This window comes from Symphalangus syndactylus, chromosome 18 (assembly GCF_028878055.3).
Source record: "Symphalangus syndactylus isolate Jambi chromosome 18, NHGRI_mSymSyn1-v2.1_pri, whole genome shotgun sequence".
NCBI classification, from domain to species: Eukaryota; Metazoa; Chordata; class Mammalia; order Primates; family Hylobatidae; genus Symphalangus; species Symphalangus syndactylus.
The window spans coordinates 20,700,690-20,717,192 of record NC_072440.2 but is presented as its reverse complement, the minus strand read 5'-3'; the positions used below and the strand labels follow the sequence as shown (position 1 = coordinate 20,717,192).

Below are 16,503 nucleotides of genomic sequence, written 5' to 3'. Positions count from 1 at the left end.
TTTTCACCTTCCCTGTTCAAATGAGGAAACGGACTATTGCAGTTAGAGGTTGCAAAGCCAAGCTGGGGTTGACCCAGCCAGGTAGGTCTCTACCCAGGTGCTCAAACCCAGCCGGGGCAATTGAAACAAGTCTTGAAATCAGTTACAAAGATTCTTTCTTTCTTTTTAGTATTTTACTATTTACCTAACTTTACATGCAACTTCCTTAGTTCAGATACAATGTTTCATTTAAAAAAAAAAAAATCTGGGCTGGACATGGTGGCTCATGCCTGTAATCCCAGCTCTTTGGGAGGCTAAGGCAGGCGGATCACTTGAGATCAGGAATTCGAGACCAGCCTGGCCAACATGGTGAAACTCTGTCTCTACTAAAAAAAAATACAGAAATTGGTCGGGCATGGTGGCACATGCCTATAATCCCAGCTACTTGAGAGGCTGAGGCAGCAGAATGGCTTCAACCCGGGAGGCGGAGCTTGCAGTGAGCCAAGATAGCGCCACCGCACTCCAGCCTGGGAGACAGAGTGAGACTCTGTCTAAAAAAAAAAAAAAAGTCTGCTTTTTTTAAGAGCAAGGGTCCCCAACCCCCGGGCCTCGGATGGGTACAGGTACATGGCCTATTAGGATCCCGGCTGCACAGCAGGAGATGAGCTGTGGGTAAGTGAGCATTACCGCCTGAGCTCTGCTTCCTGTTACATCAATGGCAGTGTTAGATTCTCACAAGAGCGAGAACCCTATTGTGAACTGCTGTGAAGTGCACATGTGAGGGATCCAGGTTGGGTGCTCCTTATAAGAATCTAATGCCGGCCAGGCACGGTGGCTCACACCTGTAATTCCAGTGTTTTGGGAGCCTGAGGCAGGAGAATCACTTGAACATGGAGATTGCAGTGAGCTGACCGTGCCATTGCACTCCAACCCCCGGTGACAGTGTGAGACTCTGTCTCAAAAAAAAAAAAAAAAAAAATCTAATGCCTGATGATCTGAGGTGGAACAGTTTCATCCCAAAAGCATCCTCCTCACCCTGTCAGTGGACAAATTGTCTTCCACAAAACGATCACTGGTGCCAAGAAGGTTGAGGACTGCTTCTCTAGAGGAAATCATACAGTGTCCTACTGGGAAACTAGCTTTAAGAAAGGAAGTTAACTTGTTCTTTAATTCACAGATGGAATTCTCAAGTATTTGCAACCCAAATTATTCCTATTTTAAATTATAAGTGCACCAGTAAAATTTTTTGTTTTTTGAGACGGAGTCTCAAATGTTTTTTGTTTTTTTTTTTTTAAAGTTTTTGGCCAGGCGTGGTGGCTCACACCTGTAATCCCAGCACTTTGGGAGGCCAAGGTGGGTGGATCATGAGGTCAGGGGATCAAGACCATCCTGGCTAACACGGTGAAACCCCATCTCTACTAAAAATACAAAAAATCAGCCAGGCATAGTGGTGGGTGCCTGTGGTCCCAGCTACTTGGGAGGCTGAGGCAGGGGAATGGCGTGAACCCAGGAGGCGGAGGAGCTTGCAGTGAGCCGAGATTGTACCACTGCACTCCAGCCTGGGAGACAGAGCAAAACTCTGCCTCAAAAAAAAAAAAGAAAAAAAAAAAAAAAGTTTAGGCTAGGTGCGGTGGCTGGTGCCTATAATCCCAGCACTTTGGGATGACAAGGGAGGTAGATCACTTGAGGCCAGGAGTTCAAGACCAGCCTGGTCAACATGGTGAAATCCCGTCTCTACTAAAACTACAAAAATTAGATGGGCTTGGTGGCACATGCCAGTACTCCCAGCTACTCGGGAGGCTGAGGCAGGAGAATCGCTTGAACCCACGAGGCGGAGGTTGCAGTGAGCCAGGATCTCACCATTGCACTCCAGCCTGGCTGACAGAGCGAGACTGTATCAAAAAAAAAAAAAAAAGAAATTACACAGTTAATAACAGACCATCAAAATATATGAAGCAAAAATTAACAGAATCGAAGGAGAATTAGAGTTCTACAATAATTGGAGACTTCAATACCCGATGCTCAATAACGGACAGAACAACCAGCTAGAAAAAAAAAGGAAGGAAATAGAGAACTCAATACAATAAGCCAACTAGATCGAACAGACATATACGGAACACTTCACCCAATAACAGCAGACAACCGCTGTGGAAAACAGCATGGCAATTCCTCAAAAAAACAGAATGGCCAGATGATCCAGCAATTCCACTGCCGGGGGTACACTCAAAAAAATTGAAAGCAGAGTCTCAAGGAGATATTTGTACACCCATGGAAGCAACCCAAGTTTTCATCAACACATGAATGGAGAGGCCAGATGTGGTCTACACATACAATGGAATATTACTCAGCCTTGAAAAGGAAGGAAATTCTGACCCATGCTACAACATGGTTGAAACTTGAGGATATTATGCTGAGTAAAATAAGCCAGACACATAAAAAGAAATACTGAATGATTCCATTTATATGATGCACTTAAAATATTCCCAATGGCCAGCCCGGCGCAGTGGCTCACGCCTGTAATCCCAGCACTTTGGAAGGCCCAGGTGAGCGGATCACCTGAGGTCAGGAGTTTTTTGTTTTTTTTTGTTTTTTTGTTTGTTTGTTTTTTGTTTTGAGACAGGCTGTGTCATCCAGGCAGGAGTGCAGTGGCGTGATCTTGGTTCACTGCAGCCTCCACCTCCCGGGCTGAAGCAATTCTCCTGCCTCAGTCGCCCGAGTTGCTGGTATTACAGGGGCCCGCCACTATGCTCGGCTAATTTTTTTTTTTTTTTTGAGACAGAGTCTTGCTCTGTTGCCCAGGCTGGAGTGCAATGGTGTGATCTCGGCTCATTGCAACCTCCACCTCCTGGGTTCCAGGGATTCTTCTGCCTCAGCCTCCTGAGTAGCTAAGACTACAAGCACACGCCACCACCCCCGGCTACCTTTTTTGTGTGTGTTTTTAGTAGAGATGGGGTTTCAGCATGTTGGCCAGGATGGTCTCGATCTCCTGACCTTGTGATTCACCCACCTCGGCCTCCCAAACTGCTGGCATTACAGGTGTGAGCCACCGTTCATAGCCAATTTTTGTATTTTTAATAGAGACAAGGTTTCACCATGTTGGCCACGCTGGTCTCGAACTCCTGACCTCGTGATCCATCTGCCTCGGCCTCCCAAAGTGCTGAGATTACAGGCATAAGCCACCTCACCCAGTGGGGTCACGACTTCAAGATCAGCCTGGCCAACATGCCGAAACCACATCTTTACTGAAAATACAAAAATTAGCTGGGCGTGGTAGGATACACCTGTAATTCCAGCTACTTGGGAGGCTAAGGCACGAAGAATCACTTGAACCTGGGAGGCAGAGGTTGCAGTGAGCCAAGATCGCACCACTGCACTCCAGCCTGGGTGACAGAGCAAAGCTTCATCTCAAAACAAACAAACAAACAAACAAAGAATATTCAAAATGTTAAAGACAGAAAGTAGCATGGTGGTTGCCAGGGGCTGGCAGAGGAGAGAATGGGGAGGAGGGAATGAAGAGTTTGCATTAAACGGGTACAGAGTTTCAGTCTTACAAGATGAAAAGAGCCAGCCGGGTGCAGCGGCTCACGCCTGTAATCCCAGCACAGGTGGATCATTTGAGGTCAGGAGTTCAAGACCATCCTGGCCAAATGGTGTAACCCCATCTCTACTAATAATACAAAAATTACCTGAGTGTGGTGGTGTGCACCTGTAATACCAGCTACTCGGGAGGCTGAGGCAGGAGAATTGCTTGAACCTGGGAGGCGGAGGTTGTGGTGAGCTGTGATCGTGCCACTGCACTCCAGCCTGGGCAACAGAACGAGACTCTGTCTCAAAAAAAAAAAAAAAAGAAAAAGAAAAGAGCCATGGAGAGGGATGGTGGTGGTGGTAGCAACATTACAAATAGGTTTAATATGTTTAATACCACTAAACTCTGTACTTAAAAATGGTCAAGATGGTAGATTTTATGTTATGTATAATTTACCACGACATTTTTTTCTTTTTTTATTATTATTATACTTTAAGTTTTAGGGTACATGTGCACAACGTGCAGGTTTGTTACATATGGATACATGTGCCACGTTCACAGCATTTTTAAAATTGGAAAAAAAGAAAAGCAGGAGCAAGGATTTTATCCGAGCAATAAGTAGATGACAGTCACATGAAAAAGACATTCGACATCATTAGCCATTAGGGAAGTGAACATTAAAATCACAATAGTACTGCAGATCTATCAGAATGTTACCACAGACTTATCAATGGCTAAAATAAAGCATAGTGGCAGTGCCAAATGCTGGAGAAACTGTATCATATATACATTGCTGGTGAGAATGTAAAATAGCACAGCTATTCTCCAGTTTAATTTAGTAGTTTCTTTCTTTCTTTTTTTTTTTTTGAGATAGTTTCTTGCTCTGTCCCCCAGGCTAGAGTGCAGTGGCACGATCTCAGCTCACTGCAACCTCCACCTCCCGGGTTCAAGCGATTCTCCTGCCTCAGCTTCCTAAGTAGCTGGGACTAGAGGTGTGAACCACCATGCCCAGCTAATTTTCGTATTTTTAGTAGAGATGGGTTTCATCATGTTGGCCAGGATGGTCTCGATCTCTTGATCTCGTGATCCACCCGCCTCAGCCTCTCAAAGAGCTGGGATTACAGGTGTGAGCCACCATGCCCGGCCAAGTAGTTTCTTATAAAACTAAACGTGTACTTAATATACAATCCAGCAATTGCACTATTGGGCATTTATTCCAGAGAAATGAAAACTTATGTTCACATTTAAAAAACAAAAACAAAAACAAAAACCTGTGTTTATAGCAGCTTTGTTCACAATAGCCAAAAACCACAACCAATCTAAACGTCCAGTGGGCGAATAGTTCAACCTGCTGTGGTACATCCATGCCATGAGTCGTGCCCTGCAATGAAAACGAACAACCTATGGAAACCAGCAACAATTCAGATGAACCTCAAGGGTATTATGCTGAGTGAAAAATGTCAATGACAAATGATTCCATACATACATTCCATATATAATCATATACTGATGATTCTATATATATCAAAAGAAATCATATCAAAAGATCTCATATATATATACTAGATATATATTTCATATAATCATATACTAAAGATCCCATATACATAAAACCTTCTTTTTAATATTTATTTTTATTATTTTATTTTGTTATTTTGAGATGATGTTTCATTCTTGTTGCCCAGGCTTGAGTGCAATGGTGCAATCTCGGCTCACCACAACCTCTGTCTCCCGAGTTCAAGTGATTCTCCTGCCTCAGCCTCCCGAGTAGCTGGGATTACATGGTGGCATGCACCACCACACCTGGCTAATTTTGTATTCTTTTTTAGTAGAGACCGGGTTTCTCCATGTTGGTCAGGATGGTCTCGAACTCCCAACCTTAGGAGATCCCCCCCGCCTTGGCCTCCTAAAGTGCTGGAAGCCACCACACCTGGCTTATTTTTTTTATTTTTTCAGATGGAGTCTCACTCTGTGGCCCAGGCTGGAGTACAGTGGTGAGATCTCTGCTCACTGCAACGTCCACTTCCCAGGTTCCAGCTACTTTCCTGCTTCAGCCTCCCAGGTAGGTGGGACTACAGGTGCATGCCACCATGCCTGGCTAATTTTGTATTATTATTTTTATTATTTTTTAGTCATGACGGGGTTTCACCATGTTGGTCAGGCTGGTCTTGATCTCCTGACCTCAGGTGATCTGCCCGCCTCAGCCTCCCAAAGTGCTGGTATTATAGGTATGAGCCACAGCAATCAGCCATATATAACCTTCTTCAAATAAAATTACACAAGTGGAAAATGTTTTTCTTTTTCTTTTCTTTTTTTTTGAGACAGGGTCTCACTCTGTCGCCCAGGCTGGTGTGCGGTGATGCAATCATGACTCAAGTGATCCTCCCCATCAGCCTCCCTAGTAGCTGGAATTACAGGTGTGCACCACCACATCTGGCTAATTTTTTTTTGTTTTTGTTTTCGTAGAGATGGGATTTCACCATGTTGCCCAGGCTGGTCTTGAACTCCTGACCTCAAGTCATCCGTCCGCCTCAGCCTCCCACAGTGCTGGGATTACTGGTATGAGCCACCACACCTGACCCAAAAACGTTTTCAAAATAATAAAATGGGCTGGACAAGTGGCTCATGCCTGCAACTAGAGGTCTGGAGACATTAAGTAAACCACCCAAGGTCACACAGTAAGGAAGGGGCAGATCTCAGAGTTGCCTGGCTGCAAAGCTGGTGTCCCTTCCCCACTGTGCCTTAGCTGGCGCCTTACAGCTGCGTTGGAGGATGCCTCCCTGGTCTAGGGTCATTATTACATTTTCTTCTACGAAGTATGTTTCTGATTAACGGAACTGATTATTTTCCACCTATGGTCTTATCCTTTGCCCATCTCTTTCTCATGGCAACAGAAAACTTCACCTTCAAGAAAAGCGCCTCTGCCCGGCCCCCGCACCGTCTGGGAAGTGAGGAGCGCCTCTGGCCGGGTAGCCCCACCGTCTGGGAAGTGAGGAGCGCCTCTGGCCGGGTACCCCCACCGTCTGGGAAGTGAGGAGCGCCTCTGCCCGGCCCCCGCACCGTCTGGGAAGTGAGGAGCGCCTCTGCCCGACCCCCGCACTGTCTGGGAAGTGAGAGCGCTTCTGCCCGGCCCCCGCACCGTCTGGGAAGCGAGGAGCGCCTCTGGCCGGGTCCCCCCACCGTCTGGGAAGTGAGGAGCGCCTCTGCCCGGCCCCCGCACCGTCTCCCCCCACTGACTGGGAAGTGAGGAGCGCCTCTGCCCGACCCCCTCCATTGTCTGGGAAGTGAGGAGCGCCTCTGGACCGCCACCGAGCAACCCTCCAGGTGTGAAGTGGCAGCCTGTGTGTGATCTTTCTGCCCTCCCCAAGTTTTCATTTTCGACAGTAAAATTTACTTTTAAATGAAAAGGTTTATATTGGGGAAGATTAAAAAAAGAAAGAAAGGAAAAGAAGGAAGGAAGGAAGGGAAGGAAGGAACGAAGGACAGACAGAAAGAAAGAAAAGAAAAGAAAGAAAAGAAAAAATAAACGAAAAAAGAAAACTTCACCTTCCAAAAACAACCACTGGGAGTCCGCTTTGTGCAGAGATAGGTAAGCTTCCGTGCAGGAAGGGGCGCTGCTGCACCCCCTACCACCCACGCAGCCTCCTCCCTATCTGCCTTCCGGTGGTAGCCAGAGGAGTTCAGAGCCTCTACAGAGAGCACAACTTCTCCAGCTGGAACTGAAAGGGGCCTGCCCCTCCACACCTGTGGGTATTTCTCGAAAGGTGGAGACGAGAGACTGAGAAAAGAAATAAGACACAGAGACAAAGTATACAGGAAGAAAAGTGGGCCCAGGGGACCGGCGCTCAGCATATGGGGGACCCGCATGGGCACTGGTCTCTGAGTTCCCTCAGTATTTATCGATCACAATCTCTACCATCTCAGCGAGAGGGGTAATGGTGGGGAGAGGGTCAGCAGGAAAACATGTGAGCAAAGGACTTTGTGTCATAAATAAGTTTAAGGAAATGTGCCGTGCCTGGATGCGCACGTAGGCCAGATTTATGTTTGACTTTATACAAACATCCCAGTGCAGTAAAGAGCAGTATTGCCGCCAGAATGTCTCACCTCCAGCCATAAGGCAGTCTTCTCCTATGTCAGTAAATAGAATGTACGATCAGGTTTTACACCAAGACATTCCATTTCCAGGGATGAGCAGGAGACAGATGCCTTCCTCTTATCTCAACTGCAAAGAGGCTTTTCCCTTTCACTAATCCTCCTCAGCACAGACCCTTTACGGGTGTCGGGCTGGGGGACGGTCAGGTCTTTCCCTTCCCATGAGGCCATATCTCAGGCTGTCTCAGTGGGGCGAAACCTTGGACAATACCCAGGCTTTCCTGGGCAGAGGTCCCTGTGGCCTTCCGCAGTGCATTGTGTCTCTGGGTACTCGAGACTGGAGAATGGCGGTGACTTTCACCAAGCATACTGCCTGCAAACACATTTTTAACAAAGCACATCCTGCACAGCCCTAAATCCATTAAACCTTGAGTCAATACAGCACATGTTTCTGCGAGCACAGGGTTGGGGCTACGGTTACAGATTCACAGCATCTCAAGGCGGAAGAATTTTTCTTAGTACAGATCACGATGGAGTTTCTTATGTCTTCCTCTTTCTACACAGACACAGTAACAGTCTCATCTCTTTCTTTCCCCCACAGGAACAAACTCCCCTTAAAGGAATCTATTTAGGAAGATTATTTCAAGGATACAATGTACATTCATTCCTCCAAAATATGCTTAGATGAACTTAAATAATCAGAAAGTTGTGCGTGTATGTGTTTCACGTTTTCTTGGTCCACACGGAACCCCTTGAGAGGTCCCTGCGGGCCGTGAGCCTGTTTATAGACACCTGCTTCCCCTCCTTGATGTCGCAGACATCGCAGTCCCTGATTTAGGGTCTGGCCCTATGGGGCTTAGTGGGTGTTCTCCCCATGTGTGGAGGTGAGAAATCGTAAAAAATAAAGACACAAGACAAAGAGATAAAGAGAAAACAGCTGGGCCCGGGGGACCACTACCACCGAGACACGGAGACAGGTAGTGGCCCCAAATGGTTGTGTGCGCGGTTATTTATTGCATACAAGACAAGGGGGCCAGGGTAAGGAGGGTGAGTCGTCCAAGTGATTGATAAGGTCGAACAAGTCACGTGATCATAGGACACGGGGCCCTTCCCTTATAGGTAGCCGAAGCAGAGAGGGAAGGCAGCATACGTCAGCGTTTTCTTCTATCTACTTATCAGAAAGATCAAAGACTTTAAGACTTTCACGATTTGTTCTACCGCTATCTTCTAAGAACTTCAAAGAGGAACCAGGAGTATGGGAGGAAAGTGGACAAGGAGCGTGCCCATTGAAGCACAGCACCACAGGGAGGGGTTTAGTCCTCTGGATGACTGCAGGCAGGCCTGGATACTATCCAGCCTCCCACAAGAAGCTGGTGGAGCAGAGCATTCCCTGACTCCTCCAAGAAAAGGGAGACTCCCTTTCATGGTCCGCTAAGTAACGATGCCTTCCTAGGCACTGGCGTTACCACTTGACCAAGGAGGCTTCAAGTGGCCCTTATGTGGGCATGACAGAGGGCTCACCTCTTGCATTCTTGGTCACTTCTCACAACAGCCCTTCAGCACCTGACCCTATACCCACCGGTTATTTCTTGGTTATATTAGTAATACAATAAAGAGTAATATTAAAAGCTAATGATTAATAATGTCTACACTAATGATTGATAATGTCCATAATCATCTCTGTATCTAATTTGTATTATAACTATTCTTACTGTAATTATATTCTTTATTATACTGAAACAGTTTGTGCCTTCAGTCTCTTGCCTCAGCACCTAGGTAATCCTCTGCCCACACCTCTGAGGGGCTGACCTGCCCCCCACCTTCTGGAAGCTGAGAGGTTGGAAGAGGGGATGTGTGCGATGGACCCAGCACACAGCTGGGAACTCGAGGCACACCTAAGCCTTCGCTTGTGCTGTGCAGAGTCCACACTTCCTTCCCCACTGGAGTCTCAAAACCTCCCCTCACTCAACAGGGAGGTGCTGCTCAAAGCTCTGGGCACACATTAGGGCTGGGGAGGGGGTGGTGGAGAGGGGGCTCCAGCCTACTCATCCACCAGGCAAGGGGGCACCTGCCCCTCCCTTAGACTGGTCTGGACCCACCTCCCAGGCTCTGGCTACAATGCCTTTCTCTTTCTCTTCTTTTTGCAATTCCATTGGGTGCTGCCCAAGACAGATAAAGACAGAGCAGCCTGTCTTTATCAGAGGTTCCTCTGCCAGTAGGAGGGGCCCGGAGCAAACCAGAAAGAGGCCAGAGCCAGAGAAACTAAAGCACCCGGGGGCCTCCCACACCAGTGCCTGAGCAGGAATGGGGAGGGGCCATGACTCACAAGGCCCCGAGGTCACTTTAAAGAGGGCTGCTCAACTGCAAGGACGCTGTAAGCAGGAAGAGAAGCCACAGCGCTTCAGAAAAGAGTGGGACAGGGACAAGCGCATCTAAGAGGCTGAACATGAATCCACAGATCAGGTACCTCTGCCCACTTTGTCCGCCGGGCCCCTCCTGCCACTTCCTGCCAAGCGGTCCTGCTGGGCCTCAGCCCTGGCCTCCCCCTGCCCCAGCCCCACCTCTGGGCTCTCTCCCCTCTGGCTCCCCCGCTGCCCCCACTCCCAGCCAGGCTCCTTGCCCTGCTGTGTGGTCTGCCGACTGCTGCTTCTGAATGGGCCACCTTCCCCACCTGCCCCAGCCCAGGCCCCCTGCTGAGACTCTTCCCTGAAAGTCACCACCGGGCTGGTGCTCCCTGCCCTGGGAGGGTGCTTCCCCTGTGTGCTTCCCGCCATTCCTGAGCTCAGGAACTGGGAGAATTGAACCAAAGGATGATTGGAGCAATCAGGCATTTTGTTCTCAGCGCTTTGGTGCAATTTCTGTAAGATTTACTTTGTTTCAATACAAAGTCTTAAGAGAGGGTGTGGGGGGAGGGAATGGTCTCTGTCCCAGAAAATCAGTCATTTCTTCCAAAGATGCCTCCACTGTGAGCAGAGGAGGACGCACACGACCCCAGACACAGGCTCCTCCTCCGTGAGCACCATTCCCCTTTTAGAATGACACCTGCAACATGGAGTGTAGGATAAAATATGGTGATCAGGAGAAATGCTCTTATTTTAGGCAGGGCACGGTGGCTTATGCCTGTAATCCTAGCACTTTGGGAGGCTGAAGCGGGCGGGTCACTTGTGGTCAGGAGTTTGAGACCAGCCTGACTAACATGATGAAACCTCATCTCTACTGAAAATACAGAAAATTAGCCAGGGATGGTGGCGGGTGTCTGTAATCCCAGCTACTTGGGAGGCTGAGGCAGGAGAATCCCTTGAACCCGGGGGGCAGAGGTTGCAGTGAGCTGAGATTGCACACTCAAGCCTGGGGAACAGAGCGAGATGCCATCTTAAAAAAAAAAAAACAAAGTGGAAAAACTGGGAGGTTGAGGGTGTCCCATTGGTAGCCCCAGAGCTGGGGTTCCAGCTAGGAGAGGTCACCCCGGCCTTGCTGCCCCTGCCAGCATCCCCTCCTCTTTCTCTCTCCCCCCGTCTTCCTGCCTGGGAAAGCAGCAGACATTCTCAGGGCGGTGGAGGGATGGGGGAGGCCCAGAGCCCAGGGCTGTCCAGGGAGTGGTGTTCAGTGGGCATCAGCCCCGAGGACTCCGGGGCGGTCTCTGCATTGGGGTTTCTCTATTGTGCCTTCAGAAACCCGATGGAGGCAATGGATCCAGGCACATTCTACTTCCAATTTAAAAACCTACGGGAAGCCAACGATCAGCGTGAAACCTGGCTGTGCTTCACCGTGGAAGTTATGAAGCACCACTCACCTGTCCCCTGGAAGAAGGGCGTCTTCCGAAACCAGGTAGCACCAAAGTCCTAGTTACACCCCAAATAGGAGCTAGGCAGCTGGGAATGCAGAAAACGCAACAATAAGTGACGTGCCCAGCACGGGCTCTCCTGTGTGCACTTTCCTCCCACATTTCTATTTTTTTTTTTTTTTTTGAGATGGAGTCTTGCTCTGTCACCGAGGCTGGAATGCAGTGGCGTGATCTCAGCTCACGGCAACCTCTGCTTTCCAGGTTCACGCGATTCTCCTGCCTCAGTCTCCTGAGTAGCTGGGATTACAGGCGCCTGCCACCATGCTCAGCTAATTCTTTTGTATTTTTAGTAGAAATGGGATTTTGCCATGTTGGCCAGGCTGGTTTCAAACTCCTGACCTCAAGTGATCCACCAGCCTTGGCCTCCCAAAGTGCTAGGATTACAGGTGTGAGACACCATACCCCTGGCTTCCTCCCCACATTATTTTTTTTATTTTTTATTTTTTTTTGAGACGGAGTCTTGCTCTATCGCCCAGGCTGGAGTGCAGTGGCGCAATCTCAGCTCACTGCAAGCTCCGCCTCCCAGGTTCACGCCATTCTCCTGCCTCAGAGTCCCAAATAGCTGGGACTACAGGCGCCCGCCACCACATCCGGCTAATTTTTTCTTTTTTCTTTTTTTTTTTCTTTTTTTTTTTTTTTAGTAGAGACAGGGTTTCATGGTGTTAGCCAGGATGGTCTCAATCTCCTGACCTCATGATCCGCCCGCCTCAGCCTCCCAAAGTGCTGGGATTACAGGCATGAGCCACTGTGCCTGGCCCTCCCCACATTTGTTAAGTCCGTGGCCCAGATCTCCCTCCCTGACTCTCCTGTGATCAGATCGTGGAGGGGGTTTGCTTCATCCCAAAAGGCCTTGTTAGCGCCCAGTACCCTCACTCTTGACTTTGTTTCCCAAAATCTTGTCATGGAGCCATGTGTCCGGCAGTCCTCGGGAAACAGTAGCTGTGGGAAGCGGGGGGTGTGGTGTCCAGCACTGTGTCTGGGCGAGTCACTGCTGGGCTGGTGGGGCCGCCTCCGCCACTGCCCCGATTCCTCAGCAGAAGGCAGGCAGGGAACAAAGCCGACCCCAGAGAGCCAGGCCATAGCAGGGGCTGAGGATGCCTGGTGAATGATGCCTGGGAGAAAAGATGGCAGAATTCACACATGAGTCTATGAGACAGGGAAAGACTCTATAAAATAAAGAAGGAAGGGGCCGGGCACGGGCGTGGTGGCTCATGCCTGTAATCCCAGCACTTTGGGAGGCTGAGGCAGGCGGATCATGAGGTTAGGAGTTCAAGACCAGCCTGGCTAACATGATGAAACCCCGTCTCTACTAAAAATACAAAGATTAGCCAGGTGTGGGGGTGCATGCCTGTAGTCCCAGCTACTCAGGAGGCTGAGGCAGGAGAATTGCTTGAACCTGGGAAGCAGAGGTTGCAGTGAGCCGAGATTGTGCCACTGCACTCCAGCCTGGGGGACAGAGCAAGACACCATCTCAGAAAAAAATAAAAATAAAAGAATAAAGAAGGAAGGAGAAGGATGGAAGAAGGGAAACTCAATGAATAAAACACCCTGGGGCCTACTATATAGCCAGAAAAATGAAAGGTAAAGAAATAAAATAAGGTCATACATGTGGTTTATGCTCATAGTCCCAGAACTTTGGAAGGGTGAGGCAGGAGGACGGCTTGAGCCCAGGAGTTCAAGATCAGCCTGGGCAACATGATGAAACCCCGTCTCTAAAAAAATTATTAAAAAAATTAGGCAGGCGTGGTGGCACGCACCTGCATTCCCAGCTAATCAGGAGGCTGAGGTGGGAAGATTCCTTGAGCCTGGGGGGTCAAGGCTGCAGTCAGCCCAGATCCCACCATTGCACACACACCTCCCCTCCCCCCCCCATCCCGGGCAACAGAGAGAGACCCTGTCTCAAAAATGAATAAATAAGGAAACGCCCTGGGGCTCCAGGCCCGCCCTCTGCTCCCATCACCCCACCCCTGCACTCCTCCTGCTCCTGGTCTGAGCTCCCCTGTCCTCCTCCTCCTCCTTCCCCAGGTGGATGCTGAGACGCATTGTCATGCAGAAAGGTGCTTCCTATCTTGGTTCTGCAACAACACACTGTTGCCTAACAAAAACTACCATGTCACCTGGTATTCATCTTGGAGCCCTTGCCCAGAGTGTGCCGGGGAGGTGATCAAGTTCCTGGCCAGGCACAGCAACGTGAATCTCACCATCTTCACCGCCCGCCTCTACTACTTCCAGGATCCATATTACCAGGACGGGCTCCGCAGCCTGAGAAAGGAAGGGGTCACTGTGGAGATCATGGACTATAAAGGTGAGACGTTGGGAGCTGAGGAGAGTGGGTGTGGGAGGGACAGCCTGAGGGGCAGATGGTTCTCCAATGCCGTGGGGCGGGTCAGTGTCCCCTGAGAGTCTGTGGGGACGGGGCCGGCGCCCACTGCAACTGGCAGCCAGGAGACCTGGCCTGGGAGGGGAAGGCTCAAGGCCGGGAGAGAGGCCGTCTGGGCCCTCACTGCTTTCTCCTCGTTTTTTTCTCAGATTTTAAATATTGTTGGGAAAACTTTGTGTACAATAATGAGTCATTCAAGCCTTGGAAGGGACTAACAACCAACTTTCGATTTCTGAAAAGACAGCTACGGGAGATTCTCCAGTGAGGGGTCTCCCCGGGCCTCATGGTCTGTCTCTAGCCTCCTGCTCATGCTGCGTGGGCCTCCCCTCCACCCTGGACCAGCTCTGTTTCTGCCTGGTCATCCTGAGCCCCTCTTGCCCTCAGGGCCATTCCACAGTGCTCCCCTGCCTCACCGATTCCTCCTTGCTCCCAGACTCTTCCTGCAGAGGCCCCTTTCTGCCTCCATGGCTATCCATCCACCCCCACAGACCCCGTTCCTCCAGCCTGCACGCCCCTAACCTGGCTTTTCCCATCTCCCCAGCATAACCAAATCTTACTAAACTCATCCTAGGCTGGGCATGGTGACTCACGTCTGTAATCCCCCAGCAATTTGGGAGGCAAAGGTGGGAGAATTGCTTGAGCCCAGGAGTTCGAGACCAGCCTGGGCCACATGACAAAGCCCCATCTCTCAAAAAAAAAAAAAAAAAAAGCCAGATGTGGTGGCATGCACCTGTAGTCCAAGCTACTTGGGAGGCTGAAGTGGGAGGATTACTTGAGCCCGAGAGGTGGAGGCTGGAGTGAACAGAGATCACGCCACTGAACTCGGGTCTGGGCAACAGATAGAGACCCTGCCTAAAAATAAATCCATAAATAAACTCAACCTAAACAGGTGTGAATATATGTAAGTTGAAAACCAGAAGTTTTGAGAAACATCCTTTGTAAATTTCATCCTATGAATTGGGTCATTCATGTCCTACCCAGCTAAAACAGAGGCCAGGAGCCAGGGAGGAAAAGCAGTCAGGCCACACAACATTGTTTCCGAAATGGACTTCTCTGCAAGCCTGACTCCTGAGACTGTGCATTGTACCCTGAAACCAGCTTTATCCATAGCTTCTGCGATAAATGGCTGTAAGTCTTGGACTCCTTGCTCCAAACGCAGCGGCTCAGCAACGGAACCTCCCAGCTCCCAGTACTTCCTAGTGCCCATGGGCTTTACACAGGGCAAGAGAACATTTCTCCTTCTATAATGGCCATCCCTTTGCTCTCCCAACATGGTGAACACCATCCGGACTCCGTGTATGTCTCAAATTACAATTCTTTCTTTGCAAATGAAATACGAAATTTAGAGGCCCTTCTAAACACTTTAAATTTGATTTGACATTTTCAAAACAGATGTAAGTTTTAGAGAATGAAATTCTCCATAAAAACGACCCCTTCATGCTGTGGCCTCCATAGAAGATGTCCCAGGCCAGGTGCCCACATGGCAGGCATTTATTTTCTCACAGATCTGAAAGCTGCAGGTCCAACTTCGAGGGGTGGGTGGGGTTGTTTCCTCTGAGGCCGCTCCTTCTGGCTGGCAGGGAGTCTCTTCCAGCTGTGTCCTCTGTGGCCTTTCCTCTATGCACAGGCACCTCTGGGGTCTCTCTGCCTCCAAATATCACTTTTTTTTTTTTTTTTTTTTTTTTGAGACAGAGTGTTGCTCCTGTTGTCCAGGCTGGAATGCAATGGCACGATCTGGACTCACTGCAACCTCCGCCTCCCGAGTTTAAGCGATTCTTCTGCTTCAGCCTCCTGAGTACCTGGGACTAAAGGCATGCATCACCATACTTGGTTAATTTTGTAGTTTTAGTAGAGACAGGGTCTCACCATGTTGGCCAGACTGGTCTCGAACTCCTGACCTCAGGTGATCCGCCTGTCTCGGCCTCTCCAAGTGCTGGGATTACAGGCGTCAGCCACTATGCCTGGCTGGGATCATATGTTCCACACATGTTTGTTCAATAAGCATGGACTGCAACCACCTACATGAATATTCATAGCTCCTCCTGTAGCCTGTTGAATATGTATGTTTAGCCAACCTCTTCAGCATAAAGCTCCTGCCCCAACCCCTCCTGCTTCTAAATGTCTGTCTCTGGTGTTAACCAGAGGCTGCTCTTCCCAGGCTGCGGGATGGCTACCTTGCAGGCTGTCACCCTTAACAAGAAATAAAGTGTCTTTTGCAAATGTACACCTTGTGTAATTTTTAGGTCACCGCACCGTGGGAGCACACTACCAGGGGAAGGGAGCTTTGAGACGCACAGGGAGGCTCCAGACAGGCTGGCCTGGGACACCAGCCGCTGCCCTTCCATAACATGGGGACAAGAGAGGGCAAAAGTTCAGCCCACCAGGGAGGAACTCCGGGCTGGAGATGGGGAAGAAGGAGAAGCAGGAAGGAAAGAGCTCAGTGTGGGGGCGCACATGGTATCCTGGTGGGACATCTGAGGCCCACACCCACCTGCTGTCCCTCCCTCCCACGGTGGCCTCCGAGGGTGAAGGCCTGGGGGGAGGCAGACGCCTGGCCCTTCACTCTCCCTCCCTGTCCCCATGGCTGCTGGGTGGGGGCCATCTCTGGGATGATCCCTGAGGGCAGGATCCGGGAGTCCCTGTAGAGGCATCGGCCTGTCTGTCTTGAAGGTGGAGAGGCGG

General features: G+C 49.6%; 1 protein-coding gene across 1 annotated transcript in view; it reads left to right on the top strand.

Moving 5' to 3' along the window:
- LOC129468125 (DNA dC->dU-editing enzyme APOBEC-3B) overlaps positions 1-16,045 on the top strand; it is a 39,903-nt gene extending 23,858 nt beyond the window's left edge. The window contains exons 1-4 of the mRNA XM_055253295.2: positions 9,815-10,060; positions 11,269-11,425; positions 13,467-13,746; positions 13,971-16,045. Of these exons, the coding sequence (XP_055109270.2) occupies positions 10,044-10,060; positions 11,269-11,425; positions 13,467-13,746; positions 13,971-14,086 (570 nt within the window). The 5' untranslated portion in view covers positions 9,815-10,043 and the 3' untranslated portion in view covers positions 14,087-16,045. Of the gene's footprint in view, positions 10,061-11,268; positions 11,426-13,466; positions 13,747-13,970 lie in introns of the transcript that reaches the window.
- The last annotated feature ends 458 nt before the right edge of the window (positions 16,046-16,503 follow it).